At 33.7% G+C, this 12,796-nt stretch overlaps 2 protein-coding genes across 2 annotated transcripts; one reads left to right on the top strand and one right to left on the bottom strand.

Moving 5' to 3' along the window:
- Nucleotides 1-302: 302 nt before the first annotated feature.
- On the top strand, nt 303-3,343 carry LOC133691844 (axial regulator YABBY 1-like). The gene is made up of 7 exons (XM_062112454.1): nt 303-709; nt 906-1,055; nt 1,358-1,475; nt 2,277-2,325; nt 2,547-2,622; nt 2,777-2,851; nt 2,963-3,343. The coding sequence occupies exons 1-7, from the start codon at nt 614-616 to the stop codon at nt 3,029-3,031; spliced, it is 633 nt and encodes a 210-aa protein (XP_061968438.1). The 5' UTR covers nt 303-613; the 3' UTR covers nt 3,032-3,343.
- Nucleotides 3,344-9,508: 6,165 nt separating this feature from the next.
- Nucleotides 9,509-11,919, bottom strand: LOC133690759 (protein GRAVITROPIC IN THE LIGHT 1-like). Its single transcript, XM_062111027.1, has one exon. The coding sequence runs from the start codon at nt 11,498-11,500 to the stop codon at nt 10,037-10,039; it is 1,464 nt and encodes a 487-aa protein (XP_061967011.1). The 5' UTR covers nt 11,501-11,919; the 3' UTR covers nt 9,509-10,036.
- Nucleotides 11,920-12,796: the final 877 nt, after the last annotated feature.

The following is a 12,796-nucleotide window of genomic DNA, read 5'->3' as shown; positions in this document are numbered from 1 at the left end:
GTGTTTTTTTCTGTGACCAAATCGGGGGTACCATGGAATTGTAGTGAGCAAAGAAAATTGAGGGTGGGTTTTTCCTTCTCACCATCTTAACTATGAAAACAACAGGTGAATGAGCCAAAGCCCATGCAAACGTCCTTTTCTCACTCCCCACCTCTGCTCTCTCTCTTCCTCTCAAGCAGACAAACATCCATTGCCCATTGGGAATTAATGCCAACCATTCATTTGCTCTCTCTCTCTCTCTCTATCTATCTCTCTTACTGTGGCCTGTTTATGATACATCAAGAACTTGTACAAAAAAAAACATGTAAAAATTAACGTTAGCAATAATTAATAACAGTGATGATAAAATTCTAGTATTAAGAAGCGGAGAGAGAAGATGAACACTTTCTGGTTCTTCTCTATTTACTAGTATATTAGTAGTAGCTACATCCTCACTTCTCTCTTTCATATATATCTCTCTCTTCTCTCTTTCGCTGAGTAACAACTCAGCAATCAAGAAGATCAGATCAAAGGAAGAGGATCTTTATCTGTTCCATCAAAATACCCACTGGTCAGACAATCCATCAATCAAATCAACAAAATCTCAGAAAGAAAGAGAAGTATCATAAAAAATATGTCCTCGTCTTCAGCTGCCTTTGGACCAGACCACCTCTCTTCCTCCGAGCAGCTTTGTTATGTCCATTGCAACTTTTGTGACACTGTCCTCGCGGTATCATTTTCTTCCCACTTTTTGCCCCTTATCTTATCCCTAATTTTCTGTTCCATTATTGTTTTTCTTCTCCTTATGGAGGCTTGAACCTGAATCTGAGCCAATTGACCAAACCACCACTGGCTTCTTCTTTTTCTTATTCTTCAATGGGTTTCTTAAGGATTTCAATTGTATTTTTTGTGGGTTCTTTTTATAGGTGAGTGTACCTTGCACTAGCTTGTACAAGACTGTTGCGGTTCGATGTGGTCACTGCACCAACCTTTTGTCTGTGAGCATGCATGGCCTACTTCCTGCAGCTAATCAATTTTATCTTGGCCATGGCTTCTTCAATCCTCAGAATATCCTGGTATATCAGGCTAGAATGTTTTAGGGTTAATTTGAAACATCTATTTTTTAATCCATCTTTTTAGGTACTGATACCCAATAGACATTATGTTCGAGTATATTTTATACTCGAACTATAAAAAAGACTAGTTGATTTCCTTTGATTTCTCTTACACAAATCCTTACATATATATATATATATATATATATATATATATATATATATATATATATATATATATATATATATATATATATAAACTTGGATTTTGATACTAATGAGTGTTTTTATGGTTTCTGGGGTAATATATGTCTATACTCTAGGAGGAGATCAGGAATGGAGCACCGCCGAATCTGCTGATCAATCAGCCACATCCAAATGAATCGGTTATTCCATTTCGAGGCGTTGAGGAGATCCCTAAACCACCTATGGTTAACAGACGTGAGATTCTTTACACCTATGATCTCATTTCTTTGACATACCATTGGCTTTTTCACTAGTCTATGAGAAGCCGCACTCTAAGAAAATTTTGAGTCATTATTTGATTGAATTGACTCCACCAGTCTTCTTCAACTTTCTTGATTTCAATTGCACTTTTGCATCTCTTACACACAGTAGCTATAGTCTCTTGACTTATCAAAGGCTGGAAAAAGTAAGTGAAAAACAACAGTGCCCTAGATATCTTGGTTTTGCCTCAAGTACCAAGCTTCTTTCGGACACTACTATCATATCTGGCCTTCTTCATGCTATTCATCATTTATTTTGTACTACCACAAAGGCTACTGTAGATTTGCAGCTAATAGGTCAATTGCATTACTTTGAGACTTCCATAGCTTATCCCATCTGCTCTAGTGCTACTTCTTCCTTATCTTTTTTCTTGAAGAACTCTTAACTATCATGTCCTGAAATTTTACTGTATCTTTACTCAAATGGGTCATTGAATTTCTTCCATTGCTTGTATTATTTCATTAATAACCCTAAAATATGAAATGTAGCTGACCTTTGTCTACTTCTACGCATGTGATAGAGTTTTCAGTTTTCTCCCCCGGAAATATAGATATAGAATCCATGGATAGATAGACTGGATAGACCCTTTAGAGATGATGATGAAGTAATGATGAGGGAGGGAGAGAGAGAGAGAGAGAGAGAATAAAAGCAGATATCTTACACATAGTCAGCGAAGTTATTTTAAAGATCTGTCTGTTTCTTTGTCGTTGATATGTGTCTGTTTTCCATGTTCAGCTCCAGAAAAGAGACATAGAGTCCCATCTGCCTACAACCGCTTTATCAAGTAGGTTATTATAATCTTATAAACTTTATATTATCACAATTATGCACATACAAAATTAATTTCTTTGTTACACATACCAATATAGGCGTAAAAAGATGTAAATTAAGCTACTCTCTTATTGACTTCTCCATATTAACTGCAATGGACCGGAATTTGTATTTTCCTATGAAGCATATATATGCATGAGCATGAACTTGACATTATAATGTACCGATTTGCAGGGACGAGATCCAGCGCATTAAAGCTGGGAACCCTGATATAAGTCACAGAGAAGCATTTAGTGCAGCTGCAAAGAATGTGAGATCCAAGAAAACTCAAAATGTTAATTATTACTATTTAGTTCGGGTTTCATAATGCAGCTATTGCTACTTTAGCTATGATTAGTAATTATTTAACTAATGACTGTATGGGCAAATATAATTTTCTTCATTTGTTTGTTTCTTTCTTTCAGTGGGCCCACTTCCCACATATCCATTTCGGACTTATGCCTGATCAACCTGTGAAGAAAGCTAACGTGCGTCAACAGGTACTTCTGATTGAAACCCTAAGAATCCAAAACCAGTAGATCAGAATTGGAGAAACAGCCCACTTTCAAGGCCTCTTAATTAGTTTTAAATTTGTGTTTTGTATTTTGTAGGAAGGAGAGGATGTGCTCATGAAAGATGAGTTTTTTGCTGCTGCAAATGTGGGGTTCACTCCCTACTAATAAGTGGAGCTCTTAGGGTTTTCTTTGTTACTTCCAGCTTAATTTACCCTTGTCTTTTAATTTTCTTGTAATTGTTTTCAAGGTACTTCTTTTAAGCTTTCTTTTTAGAAGACCCCTAAGAATTAATGGGGTTGCTGTTGGCTTATGTTGGTGTTGGTTTGGGAGAGGGTTTTGAAGCCTCTAATGTATGTGAAGCCTATCTGCTAAGCTGCCCCGAACCATCCAATCTTTGATGTTGATACTTGGGACGTAGTTCTCAAAACGTTAGCTATGATTACTAGTAATGATGAGGAATCCTACTATCATATCCAACTCTTTCATCGAACGTTTTTTACCCATCGCTTCTCTTCAATAGTTCTATGAAACTATACTTAAAAGGGTGTTAAAGATTGGTTTAAAAGTTATTTTTATTTGAAAATATTATTTTTTAATTTTTAAAATTTATTTTTGGTATTATTATATTATAACAATCTAAAACTACTAAAAATAATTTATTATTTTGAAGTAAAAAATCAAAAAATAGCAATTTCAACCTCGACGGGAAACATACTAGCTATTTATAGAAGTGGATTAAGTAGTTTTTCGATTCCAGCTAGAAGCTACACGAGCAGTAGTGTACACAAACTGAGAATGAATGAAAATATTGTTCGACGAAAAGTATTTGATTGTAAACCCATCGATTGTGTCAAAGTTCTAAAACTGGGGAGAAAAAAGAGAGAAAGCTGCAGCTAACTTCATTTCAATGAAAATTCCGCTAGGCTTGATAGTTGATAGCGTTGAGATTTTATATTGCTTGGGCGAGAAGATTTTGCATTGCACGATAATATTGTGTCACCAAATCCCATGCATGAATGATTTTTAACTCTTAAAATTATTAAAAACAATATTATCATATTTTCTTAATTAACTTCCCTTACAATCTATTATTAATTTCTAATTAATCAAGCTTCTTTCCCAGTTTATTGTCTTTTTTGGGATTCTCCTTCTTTCTTAATTGCTACCCAAAAACTCTCGATCATGTGTTTTTTTTTTTTTTTTAAAAAGAAGAAGAACCGTCTATATTTATCTCCACTGCCAAGTAAATTTGTGATATGCCTTAATTTGTCAGTAGTTGAGTTCATCTCAATTTTCTTTTCATGTAAGTTTATTATTTAATCTGGTGAACCGAATGCCTTGTCTAATATCAGATGAAGAGCGTTCACAATTTCTTGCTTAACACATTAGATTCAAGATCCACTTATAATCAGATTACATTGGACTTGTGCAGACTAGTATTCAACTTCAAGATCCCAAAGGGAAAGAATAAATTAATTTTATTAATTTAATTTTGTTAAAGGATTATATATACTAAATTTCCATATAATAAAATCGCTTCTCTTATCTTATCATCTTCTCTATCTTCAATCTTTCATACTGCTAGAGTTTGTTCCAAATTAAACCATTCAAAGATTATGGGGCCGGCCAGGTGTATATATATATGTCTGTATCGCCTATGTGGAAATGAGATTTCTCAAACACATTGCGGGAATAATTAATTTATCAAATAATAAATCTTAAATTCAATATATTTATTTTCATCTTCTTAATTTTTTTGTTCCGAAATATTTTCTTACAAAATATTCAAAGCCGTACATATGTACTTCAACAGCTCTATTAATGTTCGGGACGAATGTCGTTGAATTGTAACGAGAGGGACTGCATGGACCATTAATTGGGCCCAGCTGGTTGCTTACAGTCACCCGGTCCCGGATGACGTTAATTAATTTGAATATTTGACATTAATTTCGGGTCAAGTTTGTGACAATAAGAACAATATATTATAGTATGAGCATAATGCAAAAAATTCTTGTGCCAGTGAAAATTCTGGTTACATTGTCACGTGCATAAAAAGCACATCAAAGAAATCCAGAATTAATAATAAAAATTATTGTTATCTGTTCAAACAGACAAATTCTATTAATTTTTCAAACACATAAAACTTCCACTTCGATCAATTATATATTTGATGTTTAAGAGACTAACAACTCCGTAATTAAAACATTTGTTTGTATGGAATTTTTGAAGTGTCGGTGATGCTTAGCTAGTGGCGAGACTTTTATGGACCTGCACCGAGCGCATACATGTATCTCGGGTTGATGTGATTGTAGAAACAGAAACTTTCAACTAATGCATAAAAACATGAAATAAATAACAAAAAAAAAATAAATGAGTGTTCATGTATTTTTTTTATCAATAAAAAATTAACACATGAAATGAGATATTTTAGATTTTTTTTTAAAAAAAAAATACAAGATCACATGATACTGGAAAATGACCTGAGAGCCCTTACAAGTCTCTATAAATAAAGGGTCTCGTTCTAGACAAGAAAGGAAGAAGATTCTTGGAGATACAAAATTTTCTTCAAAACAGACCCTTCAAGAAATGAAGCTCTTTTAAAAGCTCTCAAGCTCCCTTCATCTACACTTGAAGTCTAGAAAAACACAAAGATTTATTGAATCAAGCTTAAACGTCTCATAAGAGTTCTTCAACAATACTTTGAAGACAAATCAAAGGTACTTTTCAAATCACCAAGTCTCGTTCTACAATACACGCCTAAATTCGTGTTCTTGCAAATCATAAGTTTTGATTTGATTTCACAAATAAATCAAGTCATCACATATCAAATCTAAGAAAAGAATTAAATGGTTTTTTTATTTTTTTTGTAAGAATATTTTAAATAAATATTGTAACCAATCACATATTTTAATAAAATAAAATATTTGTACACGTGTACTTGTTTAATTTTAGATGCTCAAAAGTTTGTCTATAAATTTCTGGTGACTCCACTATAGACATTTCTACATCTTATCTCTTCTCTTTAAGAAAGAATTTTTATCAACCTCTCAATAGCAACTAGGAAGAACATGATCATCATTATCACTTTAAAAAGCAATAAGAATACCAATTCTAGTCTTTGACATACCGTTGAATATTCTTCAACCCTACTATAAAAAATAAAATCCATCGCTGAGTTGTATGTGCAAACTAAGCCAATTATCAAGCTGATGTTGAATGAAAAAAAGGCACGAGATCTTGCTACTCCAAGGTTAAAACTACAACTCCACCATAAAAGTCAATTGGGGAACGTGGACTTTTCTTCATCACTCAAGGTGGCTACATCAGCAATTCACCCATGGAGACTTCTCCATGTCAATCACCAAATAAGACTTCGGGTCTCAGCACCTTGTTAGTGATACCAATCGAGATTGCAACTTTGGAGGATCAAGTATCTAACTTAACAAAACTCGTTGAGGGACTTTCAACTTCACTTAAAGTGAAAAACCACAAGATAACAAGATTGATGAACAAACTCAAGAGCATGAATAAGGGAGGTCAAACTTTGGCTACTAAGTCCATGCAAGTAGATCAGCTAGATATCATTGAGGATTCTATAATCAAAGTTACAAGGAATATTTAGAGAAAAAAACTAGAGGAAATACTAATAAAAATGCCATTTTCTTCTTTTTTTAATTCATTGTTTTTTCTCTATCCTTTGTCATCCTTGTAATTTGTTAAAAAATAGGAAAGAGAGAAAAGCAAAAAAAAATAAAATGACCTCAGAGGCTCATCTAAATTTTAATGATGACATCACTAGTACCGTTAAAAATATCTCGACAAAACAAATTTAATGACACCAAAAAAATCATAAACGGTGTACAAAGTAAGTCACATGAGTCGTCCAAAGATGTCGAGGCTCATTTGCATTTGGCCCGCATGTATGGCCTAATCTGACCACCGTTGGTGACCTTACTTAGTATCATTAGATTCATCGTATCAAGATCTTCCCAACAATATCGAATGTGTCATCATCAGAGTTTTGGTATGTCTCTAGGGTATTTTTCTTTCTTTCTTTCTTTCTTTCTTTCCTTATTTTCTCTCTCCCATCTCTTCTTTCTCTTTATTGAATCTTGTGTCTAGTAATTTTGCAATTTGAAAGAGTCACAAATGACACTTACGACTTACAAATCGCAAATATCATATACAATTCTCTAAATTATGTTATTTCTCTAAACATATTTTTGCACTATGTTATTTTATCAATTTTCTTTACCATGCTAGAATCTCAAAAAGCTCCGAGAAATGAAGGTTAAGAAATCTAATAATGATTGTTATCTTATATATCCTTTTTACAGTATTAAATGTTTTTTAAGAAAAATAAAAGACATCAACTATCATTGTACACTAAGGCACGGTCATAGTGGATTAAAATAGTGAAATAACTATTTTTTTCTTCTAGAAAAAACCAACAACCTTACTATCATGGGTAAAAATGTATTTTTCACATGAGTCATTAGTCATTTCCAAATATATTTGGACAAATTGATTTTATCAATTTTTTTTAGCACAGTAAAATAACTTAATTAACCTTAAAGACAAAAAAAAAACTTGCATAGATGAGCTTTTTCATCTTTTTATTTTTTTTAAGCACAACAAAATGATGTAATTACCCAAAAAATAAAAATAAAGTTGTCATCCAATGGATTTTTTTTTCTTTTCATTTTTGTTTTTTTGGTTATAATCAAGTTCACTTGAAGGCTATTTGGTGATTTAAAAATATATATTACTAAACAAAGTGTCAAACGTGTGTGTTGCACATGTCAACACATGGACAACACGTGTGATATCATCTGATAACTAGACATCGCCTTCCATGGTGCTGTTTGAATCATCTTGGCGGGCCCTCCATGATCCGGTGGCACATGTGGCCAATAAACCTCCCATTTCACCTTTCAAAATTAAATTATTTTATAATTAAACTTTATAATTTTATTCAATTTATTTTCGATAAAGTTATCCCAGTATCACAACCAAATCATATATTTGACATGTTAACCTAGATAGGCTCCAATCAGGTTTTTTTAACCTTTTTTCATTGTCAATGTTTTTTCACTTTATTTACCGACTTTATATTTTTTTTTATTCTTATTAGTAAGTTACTTAACTTATTAAATTCAATTGAGCCTTAATCTCAAAACTTTTTTTTTTTTTGCTTTATAAGAAATGCTTGCATTTTTTACATTGAAAAAAAAAAATCAACCCCAGGACCCCAACCACCAGTGTACTGAAAAAAAAAATATTGTTTATTAATGGACGACAGGCCAGAAAAGGGGGCAAATGCAAAGTTTAGTTAATTAGACAAGAACCTCGGTAGAAATTCATGAGCAGCGGAAAGAATTGAAGGATGTAGCTTATTCCTGATAAACTACATGGCAGTATTCCATAAACAAATGGTTTTCGGAAATCCAAAGGTGGAGAGGAAAGCTGAGCATTGCTAATATCCCTTTTTCGGTACGGGAAGGTCACCTTCAAGGCACATGTTCCGTACAATTAATCGTTTCTTTTTCTGAAAATAATTTGCGTTTCTGTATGCTGATTGGGAGTTCATGGCTGGATTTCTAAAATGAAGCATCCATTGCAGTAAACCAGGTTCAAGGATGAAAACAGGAGCAATTAAAATAAAACAGAGGTTTCCTGTTAGTCAACCACAAAGGCCTAAACTTCACGGGAGAGAAAAACCACCATTCAGGGATTCCGAACTTGTTTATCTTCCCCGGTTTATAAAACATCACAAATCATATGTGCTCCAGAAATATGCAGACTTGTGCACCAATACGAACCAGTAAAACAGAATAGACAAATACCAATGGTTCTCTTATTCCAGAAAACCATTATCAGTAATGAAATAATCCTTTGAACAATGCAATTGCCTAACTGGAAGCCTATATATGGTAATACACCGTTATCATTCAAACTATTGGTCCAAATAAAGGGACATTAACACAGTATTTTCATCATAGAAGAACTCACAATGACACCCATCACTCCATAATATTTTCATCAATCAGGCTCCAGATTTACTCCCTAGAGATTATCAGTTCGAGTCCCACAAACCTCAGGGTCACTGAAGGCTTACATAGTCATTAACTTCAGAGCCCGTGGGATTAGTCGAGGTGCGTGTAAGCTGGCCCGGACACCCACATTAATTAAAAAAAAAAAAACATAAAACCCCAATAGAAGTAATATATTAATAAGCTAGCCAAAAAACAACTAAAATAGTGCTTAAATACTCTTATCTGCAACAACAAAAATTTGGACATACAACATGGAGTAAAAAGAAGACAAAATCTTTAAGCCACAGACACATCAAACTAAGCATAAAATCGAATGACCAAAACATTAGCAAAAACTAAAATGCAATTGGTCGAGTCAGAATATGTGTTATGGATGGCTGGATTCTCAAGCTAATTGCTTCACATAATACATAACAAAGAGATTCTAAACAGCTGACAGGACAAAATGGATGAACATTATCCATTCAAAAACAGAAGAATCTCATAGTTCTTGGATATAAAGGAAATGGAATATTACCCACACCATTGGTTTAATGTCTAAGAAGATTGCTCTCAAGCACTTAACAATTTATCTTAAACACACAGCTTATGATAAACAGGACCATGTTACAGCTCAACATTCCGTTCCAAGTAAATTGTTTTGTTACAAATGAGGCAGAGGTCAGATACACAATTTGGTAATGTATTTTGTGTCAGAAGAGAGCTTGCAATCAATACAAAGTAAAAAACAAACATTTACAGCCATTTTTACACAGGACTTAGCACAATGAAAGAGAGATGAAAGGGGGTGTGTAAATTCACAACCTAACTGTAAGTATAACTCTATAACTGCACATCAAAAGAAAGCCAAGAGCTGCATACCATTGTTGCTCTTAATGCCTGGTGCAACAGCACAACAAAAAGCTGGATTGTCTCATCATATATATTTCCAATTCCTCCTTGAGCATAGTCAACTGGTGTATGCATTAAAACCCTGACCTGAATCCTTTGGATTCTAGTGTCACTATAGTTTGGCCACAATCCAAACCCTCAGTGTTCGAACTTAGCGCAGGATATCCAACCAAAACATATTACTTTGCTTAGGCAGCAAACGTAAAAAATTACTCATTACATGTCAAGCACATAAATAAACCTGAGATTGGATTACTGTTCTTCCGATTTTAAAACCTGGAACCACTGTGAACCCCACCTTTAACCTGGTTTTATTAGGCATGGTGCATCTCCTCGTGACGTCTTCCATATACACCGTTGAAAAATCAACCCCTCTTTCCACTTGAAAAATATCAACCACGGGATCAAAAGAAAATGCCAGTTTATGAAGTGTCCATACAGAACTCGACATGTTAACAAATGACTCGTAGAACATACTAAGTGACCTCCACGAATTCAACACAACTTCATTTTGATCCAAATTGCTGAAAATTGACGACTCCATTGCCGGATGCATAAGCTCTTGATACTTCTTCTCGCAAAACCTCGAAAATTCACAAGTAGGATTCCTACTTAACAACTCCATAGGATTGCTAGATACATGCTCAAGCAATTGCTTCAATGAACTGTTACTCTTAACTGAATCCAATCCAAGCCCGTTACATGAAACTTCACCCTCACTCTCCAAACCAAACCCTTCTAAATTAAAACCTTTAAACATCACCAAAGAAACATAGGATAAAAATGCATAACGATTATGCCCTCTTTTCACATAATCAACATCAGAATGAACAGAATTCGCTGCCAAGTCCAAATCCCACCTAGCTTTTGTCATCAAATCAACCAAAATCTTAGTAAACTTATGCATTGTTCTACAAGCATCATTTAACACAGAATCAAAAACCTTAACAGTCAACAAAACCTCAGAATTCAAATTCAAACTACTGCACAACCTCTTAGACGATAAAGAATTAAACTTGTGTACCTCACTCAATTTCTTCTTCAAGACCGAAACTTCACTATCTTTTTGATCAATCTCTGCTTGCAAACTATTGGAAACGGTCCCCAAAATTCTCAGCTTGCTTTGATTCTCGTCTACTTGAGCTTCCAAACAAGACCCAATTGGCAAATCATCACCAAAATCAGGATTCTTACACAAATCCCTATAAACTTGCTTCAAATCAGACAATCTCTGAAGAGCTGAAACCAAAGCCTTATCAGCTACTTTAATGCTCTCTTCATTAAAAGGCACATGCGCGGTTTGTAACTGCAAATAAGAAGCTTCAAACGAAGAAACTGAAGAAAAAACTGAAGAAATCAAAGTATTAGCTAACTGGGTGTTTAAAGGCTTGATCTGGGTCTCGCTATTTTTCACTGTCAACTCTTTCTGTGGCAAAAAGTCTTGATTTTGACTCAAGGGTTGGTCAGGCTTCAAGATTATGACTTTCTGGTCAGGGATAAAATCCTCAGCGGAATCAAGGAGAGAGAAACCGTCATCAACGTCGGTGGTTTCGTCGGCGGCGGTGGTTTCGTCGGCGAAGAATTCGAAAGTTTTGGTCTTGAAAGCAAGAGCAAATTTTGAAAACATCTCAGAGATTTGGGGTTGTTTTGGTGTTGTAGAGGTTGCAGTTTCCATAGTTTCCGTCATGACAAAATGGGAAATTATAAACAATAGAATAAAATCTTTCGCTCTCTTGTCTTTGTGGATTGTAAGGATGGAATGGAATTGAATTCCCTTCTTCTAACTTTCTCAAGGAAAGAAAAATCGAGAGAAAGTGAGAGAGGTAAAGACGAAAATTTTTGAAGCGTACTGTGTGGATTGTGCTTTGGATGTCTTGGAAGGAAGGTATTGTGTGGGTGATGGGTTAAGCTAATGCTGGGTTTGGTTTGCTGCGCTTTTCCTGTGTTTTCACTTGATTTTTTGTTTTCTTTTGTTTTTTTGTTTTTAATACTCCTCTTTTCCTGAGAATGAATAATTTTTTATACTTTCTGCTTGCTTGACTTCTTGGACTCCTGTATTTAACGGTAACATGGGAGAGATAACAGAGTGCCATGAGATTTGCAGATGAGCAGGACTGCCCAATGGTTAAGGAGGGATGAAGTTTAAGTCGGGGCATGGTGACTCGAGGATTGAGGCAAGATTAGACCAAGGTTGAGTCTGAATTGCATTTTCTTAATATCTTAAAATTTTAAAAAAAAAAGATAAGAAAATAAAAATATATTTAATTTAAAAGATAAAAATAAATTTATAAACAAATTTACAGTGAATTTATGTTTTCTCAACGGACGCCTTAAAGTGTACCTAATAAGTTATCATATGAATTTGAAGAACTATGAAAAAAAATTGAAGAATCCCGATTGAGTTATGTTTCATTAATAAATGGAGATTAAAGTATTTGAAAAAAAGAATTGGTACTATAAAAAACTAAAAACATAAATTGAAAATAAAGAGGAGAAACATAAACACGAACCATAGAAAGAATTAAGATGATTAGAGTAATTCATGTTTATAATTTTTTCTTCTGAAGATGACAAAAATATAACCTCTTCTAATTTATGTCATCACATCGTAGAGGCTATAATCATATTTTAAAAAAAAAATAAAAATTATTTTTGATATTAATATATTAAAATAATTTAAAAATATACAAAATAAAATTTTAAATAAAATAAATAAATTTTTATTCAAAACACAATTCCAAACAACCAACAAACAACGTTTAGAAAGTGTATATATAAATATATATTCGGTCAATGTGAAGAACGACATGATTCACAAATTTGACAAAGGATTAACAATCAATCAATCAGTTAATGTTGTTGGGTAAAACGTAGATCTCAAGGATTGATCTGAAGAAGATGACTCTTCACTTGAGCAATTTTTATTTGTCCGGAATTGTTTAGATTTGTCTACATTCAGCGACGTTGACGGTTTACGAGAAAA

Source organism: Populus nigra, chromosome 4, assembly GCF_951802175.1.
Source record: "Populus nigra chromosome 4, ddPopNigr1.1, whole genome shotgun sequence".
Classification (NCBI taxonomy): domain Eukaryota; kingdom Viridiplantae; phylum Streptophyta; class Magnoliopsida; order Malpighiales; family Salicaceae; genus Populus; species Populus nigra.
The sequence above is the reverse complement of the archived record's forward strand: the minus strand, read 5'-3'. Positions and strand labels throughout refer to the sequence as shown.

Coding starts and splice junctions, on each gene's coding strand:
- LOC133691844 (XM_062112454.1), top strand. CDS start 614: ATGTCCTCGTCTTCAGCTGCCTTTGGACCAGACCACCTCTCTTCCTCC. Junction 2,326..2,546: donor GCCTACAACCGCTTTATCAA/GTAGGTTATTAT, acceptor ACCGATTTGCAG/GGACGAGATCCAGCGCATTA. Junction 2,852..2,962: donor AAGCTAACGTGCGTCAACAG/GTACTTCTGATT, acceptor TGTATTTTGTAG/GAAGGAGAGGATGTGCTCAT.
- LOC133690759 (XM_062111027.1), bottom strand. CDS start 11,500: ATGACGGAAACTATGGAAACTGCAACCTCTACAACACCAAAACAACCC.